Source organism: Neolamprologus brichardi, chromosome 11, assembly GCF_056152115.1.
Source record: "Neolamprologus brichardi isolate AB-2024 chromosome 11, ASM5615211v1, whole genome shotgun sequence".
NCBI classification, from domain to species: domain Eukaryota; kingdom Metazoa; phylum Chordata; class Actinopteri; order Cichliformes; family Cichlidae; genus Neolamprologus; species Neolamprologus brichardi.
The window spans coordinates 29,262,632-29,277,916 of record NC_142114.1 but is presented as its reverse complement, the minus strand read 5'-3'; the positions used below and the strand labels follow the sequence as shown (position 1 = coordinate 29,277,916).

General features: G+C 43.3%; 1 protein-coding gene across 2 annotated transcripts in view; it reads right to left on the bottom strand.

Moving 5' to 3' along the window:
* LOC102775932 (lamin-A-like) overlaps positions 1-11,652 on the bottom strand; it is a 42,428-nt gene extending 30,776 nt beyond the window's left edge. Inside the window, exons 1-3 of one of the 2 annotated variants that reach the window (XM_087848511.1) lie at positions 11,504-11,652; positions 5,733-5,940; positions 3,949-4,328 (exon numbers count right to left, since the gene is read on the bottom strand). In XM_087848511.1, the coding sequence (XP_087704637.1) occupies positions 3,949-4,283 (335 nt within the window). In that variant the 5' untranslated portion in view covers positions 4,284-4,328; positions 5,733-5,940; positions 11,504-11,652. Of the gene's footprint in view, positions 1-3,948; positions 4,329-5,732; positions 5,953-11,503 lie in introns of those variants that run through there. The other variant, XM_087848512.1, reaches the window with a different exon arrangement.
* Positions 11,653-15,285: the final 3,633 nt, after the last annotated feature.

The window sequence follows — 15,285 nt, the reverse complement described above, 5'->3', positions numbered from 1 at the left end:
GCTCTAAGTAAAAAGACCTTGACAGTAACGCGTCTCCTCTTTAGTGTAGCTTTGCCTGGTTTTCAAACCTGAGCCATTTCAAGTGGCTCCAGGCTTTAAGTTGAGACCTGATTTAAATTTCCCCTCACGATTTTAAATTATATATGAGAGAGGTTGTCGTTCTGACCCCTTGTTGCTTCGCTTCAGGGGATGAAAGCATGTGTCTACTGCGGTTGTTCTGCATACAAAGGCATGTGTGTGTCTGCCTTTGGGCTGAACAGGCGTGTCCTGTCAGCCCAACTGCACTGAAGGCTCCACCTGTTGCTGTGTCATGTTTGCAAGGACACCAGCGAAAAGTCAACACATTGTGAGACTTAACAGCCGCACGTTCGTTCTGCTGCTGCTGTCGCCGCCTGACGCTCGGCCCAGCAGCGTCACAGCAGCCCGTCGGTGTGTATTAATAAAGCCGACTTCCCGTCACAGAGAGTCCACTCAGCCCATTCCAGAGGCCATGAAAAAAAGAGTCTGAGTCACAACCTCGTCACACGGCCAAGCCAAGGCTCCCACAGCACCATGGAAACCAAACAGCAAACACGCCACTTAAAGTGTAGCAGATAAAGGCAGCTCAAGGCGGACTGAGTGATTCCAGCACACATGCATCAAAAGAATCTGCTGTGGGAGCCGTGGTTACTCCTGCAGGCAAGAAGCACCGTGATAAAGCAAAGACTGCTGAATGCAACATGTATTAAGCTGATGAGCTTAACCACTCAAAGAAAGGCAAGCCACACTAAAGACGCATTTCCCGCAGAGTTATGGATCTTATATTACCGCTGCTGTGGAGGTTAGCCGATTGATTTGTGTGCTTATTTTTCCTTTTAGCAGGATTTTTTAAAAACTTAAGAAGGGACTTGTGTGAAACGTTTTAACAGGACCCAGCCGAGACCAGATGTGCTGCCAAACTTTGGGAGTTTATATGGAACTGGATTCAGAAAAACTCGCATTTGTAGACATATTTCTACAAACATACATCAAATAAAAATAAGGGAAAAAAGGGAGACACACATCAGAAAATCATTGGTGTAGATATTCTACTAGACTCAAGGACACCAGTCACGCAGGGTGTGGAGGAAACGTTCAGCCTTGTTCTTGTTTCTCTTTGTAGTGAGCCGGCAGCTCAGGCCACGCCCACAGAGATGTGCAGTCACACTGTTTCATAGTTCAGATCAGTGCTGGTCAAGTTACTTGAAAAAGTAATCAGTAACTAATTACTGATTTTTTTCAAAAAAAGTTTCAAAAGTAATTAGTTACTTTTCAAAAGTAATTAGTTACTTTTCAAAAACACGATTTACAACCTGAATAGGTGATAAAGCGATAGATCTTTCAGCTCAGTTCTACTTTTTCTGCATAATCCATCATACAAAATATAATCAAGTTTAGGAGGTTTTTTCGCTGTAAAAAGAAGTTTTCTTCCCACGCACAACGGACACTAATGTTTTTGTCACTTTTTACGGAATCAAACTCAAAGTAAGGTCAGTACTTCCACGCTTTAAACGCTGCACGCTCATACTCTCTCTGCACTCGATATATGATCCATTGTTGATCTGCACACAGCTGTTGCCACAAACGTCGCACTCGCTTACGTCACTGTCATGAGACATTCTCGCAAAAAAAAAACAAAAAAAAAAAAACAAAAAAAAAAAAAACCCACGGCTTTAGTAACACAGTAACGCAGCGTGCTTACAGGAACGTAACAGTAATCCAATTACCTTTTTTGCAATAGTAATCCCTTACTTTACTCATTACTTGAAAAAAGTAATCGGATTACAGTAACGCGTTACTGCCCATCTCTGGTTCAGATGCAATAAAACGTCAAGTCTTTGAAAAGGAAGAGATTAGCAACTAATCAGATCAAAGGAGTCATTAAATTTGTGGACACACACACACACACACACACACACACACACACACACACACACACACACACACACACACACACACACACACACACACACACGTGTGAAAAATGATTTAAAAAAATAAATTTTTAAAGGTTTGAGGAACAATCAGGAAACAAAGTGCTGACTGTAAAGAATTAGAGTGCAGCGAGTCGATATTTTGCATTTTCTTTCTCTAACCTCACATGAACTTTGCTGCCAACACATTCCTGGGAAGCACTGCTGGCTGAGTCTGATCTGCCGACAGACTCCCCCAACATCTGAAGACGCGCAGACATTCAGTAAGGCATCGAGTCGGAAATTTTGTGGACTTACAGGGAAAAAAATCTGCTCACAATCCTAACAGCTCCTCAGCTAGCTGAAGCTGTTAGAGCTGCTTGATAATGTGGCCTCGGCTCCAACAGTCCTCCAATAACACCAGCCTGCATGCCAAGCTACACACAGGGTTTCCTCTAAATGTTGTTTTCAAATAATGAATGCAGCGTCAACCACCTACTGTAATGGAACCGTTTCCATTCCACTTGCTAACCTCATTTAGATGTAGTGACGAATGCTGTAGCCTAGCTCGACTAGTATCTGGGAACAAGCAGCCATGGATACCGTTTGCTCAATGCATCGTTGTAAATATGTCAAAATGCTAAATAATATACCAATATGCACAGAAAACTCTTCATTTTAGTACAGAGTTGTGTAAGTTTTGAAATAATGACTCCCTCTCATGTGCCTCACAGTTTGGTTCATTGTCCACGCTTCCTTAACTCCTGTGCTTTGAAAGTTTCAAATAAAGGATGAATGACAGACATGCGTGTTCTTCACTTCCACCACGCAACAGAATTTAAAAAAACAAAACAAAAACAGTAGAATTAGACTGCACTTTGTTAGCTCGGCTACTTTTTTGTTCAATTTCATGCTTCAGTACGAAGCTCAATTCACAAATGCCAAAACTCTAAAGTCTTTATGCAACTGTGCAAAGTAATCTCGCCGTGTGTAAAGCTGCGAGTCGACATTCTGTCACGGGGACGGTGATTCCAGCTCTGCAGGCTGTGTTCAGCCTGTTTGCCTGGAGGTGTGTCCTTTCCTTCAACGGGGACTGAAGTGACATGACTGCACTTGAAAACTGACAAACTCAGGAATGACATTTACAACCCTGATGTTGGATCTGGCTGCACATTTCACACCACATTCCACAGACACACCGACAGGGTTTGAAGACATATTTTTAAAAGAAGACAAACCTGCGCTGGCTGACGCTCAGCAGTAACAACGCCAGGAAATCCTCAACGCTTCCCCATCTAAAAATCTGATTCATCCTTTTTTGCAGCGCCACAAAGTAAAAATTACTGACCTATAATCTGAAAAGCATCGTTCTTATGCAGCAGGAGGAATACGAGAACATATCAAAGTTACTGTGGAATCACTTGGCAGAAAGTCAGGGAATTCCCCCACACAGATCCCACACAACGGCAGATAAACGTTACATCATCAGTGTGCTGCTGCTCGAAAGATTTATGGATCATTCCCAGAGGTTCCCCTGACTCTGAAGCAAAACTGCATGAGTGTTTGTTTTCATCTGTCCTCTGAAGAGAAATGACACATGCACAAAATCATCAGTGTGTGCTTCTGATATGTTAACTTATTTACACATGAAATCAGTTACAGCGTAGTTTACATCCACAATGTGATGTCTGATAGATGCGTGTAGTTATCCCGAGCAGCTGGTTTTTGAACATTTGTTTTGAAGGTTGGATTTTAGCATTTATTTTTTGTCCTTCTTGGATCTGACTAACAAGGACTCTGCATGCTCAGATGTTAGTAACAAAGTAGCCATTTATTCCCACAACAAGCGTGATGCTGTATCAAATAGGACTTAAAATCAGTGACCGCATAAACAACAGGAAAAAAGTGAGGGCATGTTCTCATAGACTTCTATACAACTGGACCAATTCTTGAAACCAGAGCAGTCGCCCCCTCCTGGCTATTAGGAAGAAAGTCCACGCCCATTTGCTCTTCTTACCTGGCTTTGAGCTCTTTGTGCTCCTCCTTGATCTTGCTGAGCTCCAGCTGCAGGCGTGCTCGCTCCTTGGCCACCTGGTCGAGAGTCTTGCGGGCATCCGCCAGCTCCGTCTCATAGGCCGTCTTGATGCCCGACAGATCGCGGGTGACCGAGGACTCGGACTCGCTGATGCGCAACCGCAGCCCGGCGTTCTCCGACTCCAAGGAGCGCACCTTGTCGATGTACACGGCCAGCCGGTCGTTGAGGTTGCACAGCTCCTCCTTCTCCTGCAGCCTGGTGATGCGGGCCGGAGAGACGGCGCTGCGGCTGGTGCGTTTTTGGCTCGGGGTTTCCATGGTAATAATGGCTCAGCGAGAGACGCAGATGGGGTGAGTCACTGGCTGTGGGAGAGGAGGAAGACTTAATGAGAGGAGTATCAAGGTCGCCTTCCACAGAAACACACTGCACCGCTTTAATGGCTGAATCACAAGTTAAAGTTTAACTGAAGTGAAAGCGAAGAAAGGCTCCAGTCGTGATTCTTATCTGTCCGCCTCCAGTCCTCCGTCTGCTCACAGATTTGTTTTATTAATTTGTTTTGATTTTTTCGGGAAGCATATGCTAAAAAAGATAATGCTGAACTTATCACATCTACTTTTCACTCGTTTCCTGCTCCCTTTTACATTCATGTCCATATTTTCAAAACAAACGAACCCACTGTGATAACCTCAACCTCACCGTCCGCTCTGCTTCAGCTTCATTAAACCACTGTAGGTGTTGTTAAACCACTTTACGCAACTCGCTCAACACATTTCCCACAAAGACCAACCCACATACCTTTTGCAAGGCTGTAAAAACTCATAATTACAGTGAAAATATGCAGTTGTAACTAGAACAAGTAAAGGCATCACCATGCTGCTCTGCCACAGAGACTCTGGTAAAAATGCTTTTATTTGTTTAGAGATCAGAATGTTCAGTGGTGATCATTTTGCCCACAGCCGCTAGCAACAGCGCGCAATATAATTCCAAAGTGTTGACTCATAATCTAAACGATTGCTGCAGGATGCCCTGATATGGACAAGTATCCATCCTAATGTGAGGAGTGTTACATCGAAACCTTAAAAGCTTCAGAGTTCATTGCAAAAGTATACAAAATTAATTAAAATAAAAATGCATGGAACACACACACACATATAAATAAATAAATAAATACATATATAAGAGAATTTTACAAACGAAACATGCAAAGGGAGAAACTCTACAATCAAATTATGAGGCTTTGATGAAACTTCTCAACGAGCCTTATCAGCACTGTTATCAGTAACTGTGGCCAAACAGGTGAGACTCTTGTCAGCAGTTGCTCCACTCACAGCCTAACAAGCCTGTCCCACCAAATGGCGGGAATGGGCTCTCCAGATTGGAGTGGGTGGACACACCAAACTCTTCCATCCATCCCCTCTCGCTCGTTACCAAAAGTGCACACGAGAACACGCACGTGGGTGGGATGCATGCACACGCCCACAGGAGCACACGCTTACGAGTGCTCTCTCTGGACTGACTTTGAATAAATGAAGCATCATTTCAGCTTCCAAAAGCAGCTGCTGAGCATTAACAGGTGCTGGCTGATGTTCAGCTCTTCAGCTACAACTTTGACAAAGTTATGCCTCAGAAAAGGAAAACAGCTTTCAGCTGACTGAACGAGTTTAACCAGCTCAAAATGACAAGTATACTAGAAGCACAGACAGCAGCAGTGTCAGTGAGACATAAAGAAAAAGCCTCACAGGAGGCAAACACGAGGGAAAGCTTACCTTAGCTGTGTGAGAGCCTTCTGACTGCAGCCTGCTGAAGGGTGGAAAAGTGCGAGCACAGGATCTTTCTGGAAGTTTATCTGCTGCTTTCAGTGCCTCAGATGATCGCAGTCTGTTGAAGAACGCTGTCTGCTGGTGGGTGTGTGCTCCTTTGGCTCGTGCCCTGGACTGCTTTCGTAGCCGAAGCTCGCTGCACATGTACCTACCGCTGAAGAGGGAGACGGGGCGGGAGCACAAGAGAGAAGAGGGTGGGGTAGCGAGGAGGAGTCAGGCTAGGACAGACTGTGTGTGTGCAGAAAGCAGCTGCTGAGCTTTATCTCGCTCTGCACTGGCCCTATCTTTTCCTTTCTCTTTTCCCTCAGACCGAGCCCTCGCAGACACACTGACCTCAGCAGTTGGTGCAAGCGGTCTGTCAATAAAACGCTGCGACACTGATGATACCGAGCAGCTCCCAGGTGGGTGAAAACGTGTGAATGTGCGGATTACACCCTGCTCCTCCCTGCTGATTTGAAGAACGCATTCGTTCAAGCTGAAAGGCCAAAGACATGAATGAAGAATTCCAGGTCCATCAAGAAATCCTGCTGCACAACGACGCAGAGGTGACCTTGACGCACCATAAACAAAGGCAATGAAACAAATCCAGAGTACATGCAAATGATTCATCACCTTTGTGCACAGTTCTTGTTTTACCCATGGCAGAAAATAGCCTTTCAGCAAGGGTATCCAAAGGATTAAACGTCCAGGGAATTCTCATATTAGAACCCCAGATGATAAGAGAATAATTCCCAAAAGGCATCCTGACAAGCTAAAAGTCTGACACTCAATCCGGAGCTCATCTGGACTTATATTTGTTTCGGCGGGGTGGAGTTAATGGTACCACAGGTCCAATCAAGCTCTGATACTTTCTGTGTGTCTCTGTACACATCTTCTCACCATGGAAATAAACGTTTGTCCATTCATGTGTGCGTCTGTGTACGCGCATGTGGTTAGACGGGGGCAAGACAGCACCTCTGTTTTTGGGCATGGGGCAGGTCCAGTAGCTAAGGGAGTATCCCGGCTACAGCGCGGCCTTCCAGTGGAAAGCAGCCGTCAGAGTCTGAGTCACACGTCCCTGCTACAAACAGCTCACATGTTTAGCCCTTCTTTCCTTTAACCCTTTTTTCTTTCTCTTTCTCTTCTTCATCGTGTCCACATTTCAAGTTTTTCAGCTCTCATGTTTCCATGGAAGTCACACAAAGATAGGAATGCATGGTGGCAGCCCAGATAGCTTTTCAGTAAGACTCTTTTCTCAAGGGCACAAACAATAAAAGCATTTCTCATTTAAAATGCCATCACATGGAAACATGATGACAGCAAAGCACCCCGAAGCATTTTTCACCATACCTGAACAAATCTGGAGATGGGTGACTGATAAGCACTTACAACTTCAAAATCTTACAAAATGCTCAGCTTGTTGATACTTGAAAACAAACCTAATGTTTTCTAAGTGAAGGTTCACATGTAGCAATTTCATCAACTTCTTTTCAGCGTCTATGAGCAAGTCAAAAGTAATTGTGTAATGTGCAGGTACCAGCACTGGATCAGATTTAACCCTGTGTGTGTGAACAAGCCTCAAAACTCATTAATGGTACAGCGGACATTGTTAAATATCTTATTTATGGGGCGATGACTTAATTTATTAAGTAAATGTGCCGTCAGGACCTTTAGGAGAATTTTTAATGTATGAAGAAAAGAATTCATGACTCACTTAGCAGTTAATTGTACTCACAGACCACCCTGAAGCTCCATCTCTGGTAATTTTATCTTTTTATCTATTTCAGTTATGACACAGTAATTAAGTGCCTCCATCTTACATATACAGTCTATGTAATACAAGCAGATGACACTATTCTTTTAGAAATGTGGTTTGGACAAACCATCATGTTTACGCCCAGTAAAGCACACCCAAAGCATTTAAGCCTTCATCCCCTCAGCCGCTGACTGGTGCACAGTTTGATTCCCAGATGCATTCATCAAGTCCAAGAACAGGAGCTAGCATGACAGACCGGGATGCAACTCAGCAGCCAAAACAAGTACAGAACAATATGTTATCAGTCAGCTTTCCCCCAGACTTTACTCACTCGGGCTCTCCTTTATACCCTCACCGCATTCCATGCAGGCACACACACAGACACACAAAGACAGAAAGAAACCCACAAGGCGTGCCGTCCCATTGTGCAATCCTGACATTACTGACTTACTGCTCTACTAGGAGAAAAGAGCAGCAATGAAGAAGAATTTGAACCAGAAAAAAATCTGGCATGGGAACAAAAGGAAAGCTACTACACCGTTTTCATTCCTGTTCCTCCAACTGAGGAACGCATAAAACATGCACAGCAGTACACACTAATGCTTCCTGGTTTTTTAATCGCACTACCTAGCTAGCACGTCTTGGATTGTGCTCGTTTAAGATAATGAAAAATAACCACACATATTTTAGATCGTTTGTTTTTTTAGCCAAAAATCCCTCACCCAGAAAATATCCTTGAATGTACGCTTCATTTTCATAACCTGGTTACATCATTTTGAAGCTGAAACTTTGCATTTTCAAGGACATGTTTGCTACATTTTACAGCATTTTGATTGAAATACTTGAAAATTGTACAAAGCACCTGCGCTTGTAAAATTCTAGCATTTATTAGCACATTAAGGCTAATTGGCAACTATACGCACCCACACAGTCTAGGATGCACCTCAGTAACTGAGCTTGCTGACTCGGCTGATGACACTACATTTGTTTTTAAATGTGGTCAAACCACATTTGGACACATTAAAAAGAAAACTAAGACAAATTCTCTCTCAGTGCTTTAAGGACTCCACAAACCAGCATGTGACATCACCGTGTCCATCTTTTACGTACAGTCTGACGTCATCTCTGCTGCTTAAGAGATCATTGTTCATCTTCCTATTTTTGCCTGAATCATTAACAGAAGACTGGTGCCTAATGTTTCTATCCAGTGTAGACGAGCCTGGAAATAGAATAATATTTATCTAAATTCATTTTTTCAAATCTTTTAAGGCAAAGCTGAACGTTAGTTTGACATTTTGTTTACAACTACAGAGCAACATCAGCGTCATGTCAAACAGTTGTTGCGTTATGAGCCTTTGTTTTGCTTGGCGTGCAAATTATCTGAAAGCCTTCAGTCTTATGTAAATTCACCTCGTGATTTTTCACAGTGTGCTGGAGATGTGAAAAAAATATTGCCGAGACGGGAAACACGATGCGCCATCTCTGATGAGGGAGTATTCTAAACAGATAGAAACCACCAGGAAGATCAAACGCTTGACTCGTTATTTCAATCAGCGACATGAGGAAGTAAAACTCCACCGGGGAAACTCGGGAAACTGTAGATGACACACAAGTCGCTCGGAGGCTGAATAATCCTCAACTGCTGCAGACTTAACAACCTGATGTCTACAATGGACATTTCTGTCACCGTGGGAACAACAACAACAACAGAAAATCTTGCTATGGAGTCACATGTGTTTCCACCAACAGAGTCTCCTGTTACCAGCAGAATTAGTCCCATACTTCACTGTTCTTACAGTACAATTTTATATGTTCTACACTTTTAACAACGTAGAACACATGAATCGTTCTTTTAGTACAAGCTGATGTAAACGTAATCAGACTTACTTAAATAATCACATGCCTGCGTGTACAGTAAACTACGAGGGCCATAATCCCCTCCATCCTCCTGCCATGAAAGATCCCATTGTAACATGGTTTCAATGAAAAAAGCAGAAAAAGCATCTGTATGTTCAAATTCAGTCAGACAAATGAAAGAGCTGTTTTCAGTATACACTGCCTTCTTGTCCCTCTGTATATTCATCATGAAATGTGCCCAGAAGTGTTTCCAGAACAGTGTTTTCAGCATTTTATCCTGAATTTGTTCTCTGTTACCAATGAGTGCAGCCTGCTCCACTCTGTGTGTAGAAAGAAGGACTCGTTTAAAATACAGCCGGGCTTGTTGGACTGCCTCTCAACTCAAGGTTTCACCATCTCATTTAGCTTCCAAACCCTTATCCCAACCTCAAATATAACCCTAAAATGAAGCGTTAAGCCTCAAACAGGTGTTTGAATGGATGTGGAAAAACGAGAGCTGGACAAAAAGTCGTCAGTTTTACAATATGTAATCTCTCTCACGGTCTAAGACTTAAACTGGCTCTCACAAAGATGACAGAACAAGTTTCTATTTAATTTCACGGAGGAATGATTCTCAAGAAAGCTGCGACACACTCCCTGTGCTGCACAGCCACAAAAACAAGTCCACACACACACACACACACACACTCTCTCTGTCACAAACACAGTATATCTTTTTAGCTGACTGCTTTTCAAAATAGTCTCTTTGCGACTGCCTGTGTGACTCATTCAGGAAAAATCTGTAAATTATAGCTGTAACAAAATGTCCTGGATTAAACTCTCTCCAAACAGACTGTGCAATGAGCTGCTTCTAAAATAGAGTTGATATTTGTCTCTGACAAGCCGTCTTTTTAAAAATCAGGAAATGGCCCAAACACAATATCACGCATCATGAAGACCCTGCAGAGCCTCATCCTGGACCAGTTCGCCTGCCGACCCTGAGTTGGAGTTGACTGAGGTCTTCATCCCCCCCCCCTCCTCTTCAGCCTCTACACTGCAGACTTTAGCTACATCTTCAGTCTCCTGAACTCTGCAGCAGTGTTATGTATCAGAAGACAAGGAGCACGGGGCTGTGGTGGGTAACTGTCTGTTTGTGGACATTAAGAGAATTACAGCTCTATTGGCACTGTTTCCATGTGCACACACTGGAGGCTTAAGCACTCTGTGTTCATCCTGATGCAGAGAATGGCACAGGAACTCATCAAACGTTACAACTACCCACTATGACATCTGGACTGTTTAGACTCACCATATCTTGTGTTTATTGTCCGTAGTATCATTAAACTTTGGAGTATTTATTTTAACTTACTGTACCTTGAATGTGGCCCCTTTTTAAACGTATTTTTTTATATATGTTGCTTCCATTTTTCTAGCTTCATATTTTATATCATATTGATATTTTAATTTATCCCTCCACCTCACCCACACACCATGATTAATAAAGTATTCTGATTCTGACTGATGTCACAGCGTGGATTTCTTTGGGATTTCCCCGGTTCACGTCGAGAGACAAATAACAAAACTGAACAATCAATATTGACTTCGGTTACCGGTAAACCTGTGCTTTCTGTTTTCTGAGCATCAGTATGAGTGCAGATTTTCCGGAAATCAACAGGTTCAGTAACGCTCAAACCAGCACAGCTGACACAAACCTCACATTTATTCCTATTTTCTGGAGTATGATGTCATCATTGGGCGAAGCGCCTGCTGGGTGTCGCGCGCCGCTCTGCTGCCGCGTGATTGGCTGATTCTAATGTGGTTTCTAACAAAGCGCTCACTCGGCGTACATGCATGCTTTCGTCACGAGTTATGAGGACGCTCTCACTCTGCGCCTCTCTGGCGCCCCCTGCTACCACTTAGTACATATGACATAAATAGAACCCCACAGCCTTCCACTGAAGTCATTCACAAACACAGCACATCCACGCCATCCACTGGCTGACACACTGAATGGAAACTGTCAGCGTGGGTCATTGAGTTCATGAACTGATTCAACTCTCTGCCTGCTCCCTGTTACAAACTATAAGAAGCAGAATAAATGCAAATTTCATCTTCCAGCTGAAACACGTTCAGCTCTCCGTCCTACCTTCGTCTTCTTCTGCCTTTTCTTCTGCAGCGCTTTAAAACGCGTCTCCCGTCTCTGCGCTCACGGGTGACCTTTCCAAATGTCGCCAGTCCCAGTTAATCGCGGTATCATCCGCTGGGACGCGTTTCCTTTGAACAAATCGGAGAGGCGCGGAGCTCCGAGTCGAGTCGACCCGGGCCAGCAGCCACCTGCAGATCCACACACTTGATTAGGCTGCCAATCTCCGCTAATTACAATGCAGCCTGCAGGCGCCACCTGGCGACCATGATTAACGCTTCGGTAGTGACAGTATTTTTAGCTGGTGAGGGCTTCAGTCGAGCAAGGAATGTTTGGAGAAAATAAACCAAATGTGTGTAAGGGGTGACTAATACTGGGGGTACGGAACAGGGGTGTGTCCAGAGGGCCGGCATGAGGGGTGGCACAACCCCCTCATGGTGCCCCCCACTAAGGTAACTAGAGCAGAGTAGTGCTGAGAGTGTGGCTACTCTGTTTCTGTATATTATGCTGCTATCCTCTTCTAATCCAATATATTTTGGATGAATTCCTTGCACTGTGTACTCCCTGCTGCGTATTTTAATGATTTTAAACTATGATTCTGCTAATACATGAGGCTGGGTTATTATAGACAAAGCTACCGAGCGTTGTATGTAATTAAAACAGTCAAGCTGCAACAACAAAGTGATATACATGGTTTTATTTTAAGTACTTTAAGTACATTTTGAAATGATGTGTATGCTAGGATTTAAATGAGGACATGACTTTTACTTGAGTCACGTTTCTTGTTCCTGGAATAGCCCATGCAAACATCGCTCACAGAGCACGGATGGCTTTTTTCTCCTCCTGCTGAACAGCTGATGACAGCACCACGGAGTTCAGGTTGTAAAGATTAATGAGAGTCTGTAGGATGTTGTGCTTTATGTTTGTGTTTAAGTGCTGCCTTAATTTCTGAATTCATCTCCAACAGTGACACAAGCAAAATAGAAAGTGCTTGTACTGTAGTTATGCTGTGATATAAGAGTGATGTAAACTCAATTTACTGCAAGAGGCCAGATGGTTGGAGTGCCAGTGAAAAAACAAGTTAACCCAGTGGTTTTCAAATAAACATAAAGTAATCACTTTGCTGCTGTGTATCTAAACATGTTACTTTTTTGTGTCGTTCACATTTTTACTGTCAGGCATCATATTGGGCCTGTTTAGACCCAAAAAAGCCAAGATTACGTTGCTGTAAGTTTAAAGTAAAATATTAGATGGCAAAACAAATCTTTAATACCTCAAAATCTTTTATTTTTCAAAACTTGTGCTGCTCTGAAATGGGCCCGGTTCTTTTTCCACACAGGATCCCACTGAAGCTGATGCTCAGGTAAAATTATTTCACATCACACTTCATACACCTGTTACTACAGCGGTTAGCAAACACTTTTTAATGAATTAAATAACTGTTGTTTTATTTTCACTTGGGACCCCCGGAGAGCCCTCGGGGACCCCCCCAGCTCCATGGACCCCACTTTGCTAGTGATTGATACACTGACCTGTGCCGGGCTTTCCATGAATTGATAATTTAATTAAAGTGGCATCCAGGGAGCATCATACAAGCCTTCTTCAAGGCGACTATAGCAGCACGACTGCCATTATCAAGCTGTACAGATGGCCCAGTTGAATGATGCAGTCGGTTTAATTCCCTGCGATCCCAAACTCGTTCTAAATACAAACAAAAAAACACAAATTAAAAACAACTCGAGTGTGCTGCCGAAAGATATTCTGCAGAGCTCTTGGTGGGTTTGCTTATCATTATGTAACGGCTGAGCATGAATTTTACATGACCAATGTTACCGAGCTGTAAATGGTTTGTTTACATCTGTAACGTTCATAAATGATGGGATAGGATTCTGGGTCACTCGAACGCACCGTGACACTGTGATGTAGACTCCTCTGGTCTTAATGCTGTACCCTATGGGGTGGCATATTAGTTGTATTAAATGGTAAATGGCCTGTATTTATATAGCGCTTTTCTAGTCCCTAAGGACCCCAAAGCGCTTTACACAACCAGTCATCCACCCATTCACACACTGGTGATGGCAGCTACATTGTAGCCACAGCCACCCTGGGGCGCACTGACAGAGGCGAGGCTGCCGGACACTGGCGCCACCGGGCCCTCTGACCACCACCAGTAGGCAACGGTTGAAGTGTCTTGCCAGGACACAACGACCGAGACTGTCCAAGCCGGATTACAAGGCGAACTACCAACTCTTGAGCCACGATCGCCCCAGATAAATTATTTATATATAATATAGTACTGAAAATCTTTTTTTATTAATAAAATATTCAACAATTTCCAGTTTAAAAGTACTTATTAGGTTAAATGGAAGTATAATGGAAGAGTTACGGCACTTTTATTAATAAGATTAACAAGAATTAAGGTGGGGGGGCAAAAGGTGGGGTGCATCCTGGGCAGGTCATCAGTCCATCGCAGACAAAACACACACCTGCGCATCCACGTTGGACTCATCAGCAAACCTGAAAAGCACGTCTTTGGACTGAGGAAGGAAAGTCCTGCAGCAACAAGGCGAACGTGCAAACTGTACACAGAAAGGCCCCACCCGACCGGGAGGTTCACACGAGGACACACGAGATGACAGCGTTAACCACACCATAATCAGACGGCTCCATAATTAAATGCGTCCAAAATAAGATCATTAAAAAACTGCTCAACAGGAGATCATAAAAAAACGGCCACATTATCAAACATCCGTAAATGTCTTCTGTTCAAGTTCAAGTTTTTCTTTGATTAATGACAAAGGCTTGATCACCTCTGTTAGCTATCAAAGATCTGTGAGAAAAACCAGCAGCTAAGAAGATGGAAGCCAGTGAGTTACTTTGTGTGATTCTTTATTTTCGTGTACTGTGCCACTCATGCAGTCACTCGTCTCATCCTGTGTTGCAGCTTCCTTCATGCTTCCTCTAAGCTCATTTTCTTCTGATTGGCTGCCACTCTCAAAAAAATAAAGCAAACATCAGGTGATTTGGGCTTCACCGCCTGAGCTACCTGCCTGACGGGGGTATTCACTCTCTGAGACCTGAAATGAAAGAATGGAGAAAATATCTGAAAGTGAGTGTGTAGAGCAGTCTGAGCTTTGGGCTGACAGGGACGATTCATCCTCACATTTAACTATTCTTCATATGTATTACTGTAGATATGAAACATGGCTTACATACCTTGCAATATGAAGGCAACCATTGTCATGATTTGGTGTTATATAAATAAAACTGAATATGAGCATCCTCCTTATATCAGTATCTATGCGACAGAAAATAAGGAAATGCATAATAGATCCTCTTTACAATTCATAGACTTTTCATTTTACCCTTGAATAAATGTTAAAGTGCATTCAAGCTTCAACTTGAGAGCCATCCGATGTGAGACATTTTATTTGTATCAAGCCATCATAATTTATAATGAAATTTGACCCAGTTTGTGAGTCTGCCCTTCTGCAGATTAAAAAGTACACTCTTTCATTGTGAACAGTAAAAGCAATATCCAAATCACCCAGCTGTCTGCAATACATTCAATAAAAATGAGACATTAATGCCAAGAATAACAAGAAGGCCAAGCAGGACTCCTGAGTTCAAAGCGCTCTGTGAGATCACCGCCATACGGGAAGCGAGCGGTGAGGTGAGCCTTACTCATCACTAGGCGTGTCACTAGCTGTACAGCATCAATATGATTAGACACACAGACGGGGGGAGGGGAGAGGCAAGAGGGAAGGGGGGTGGAAATAGGGGAA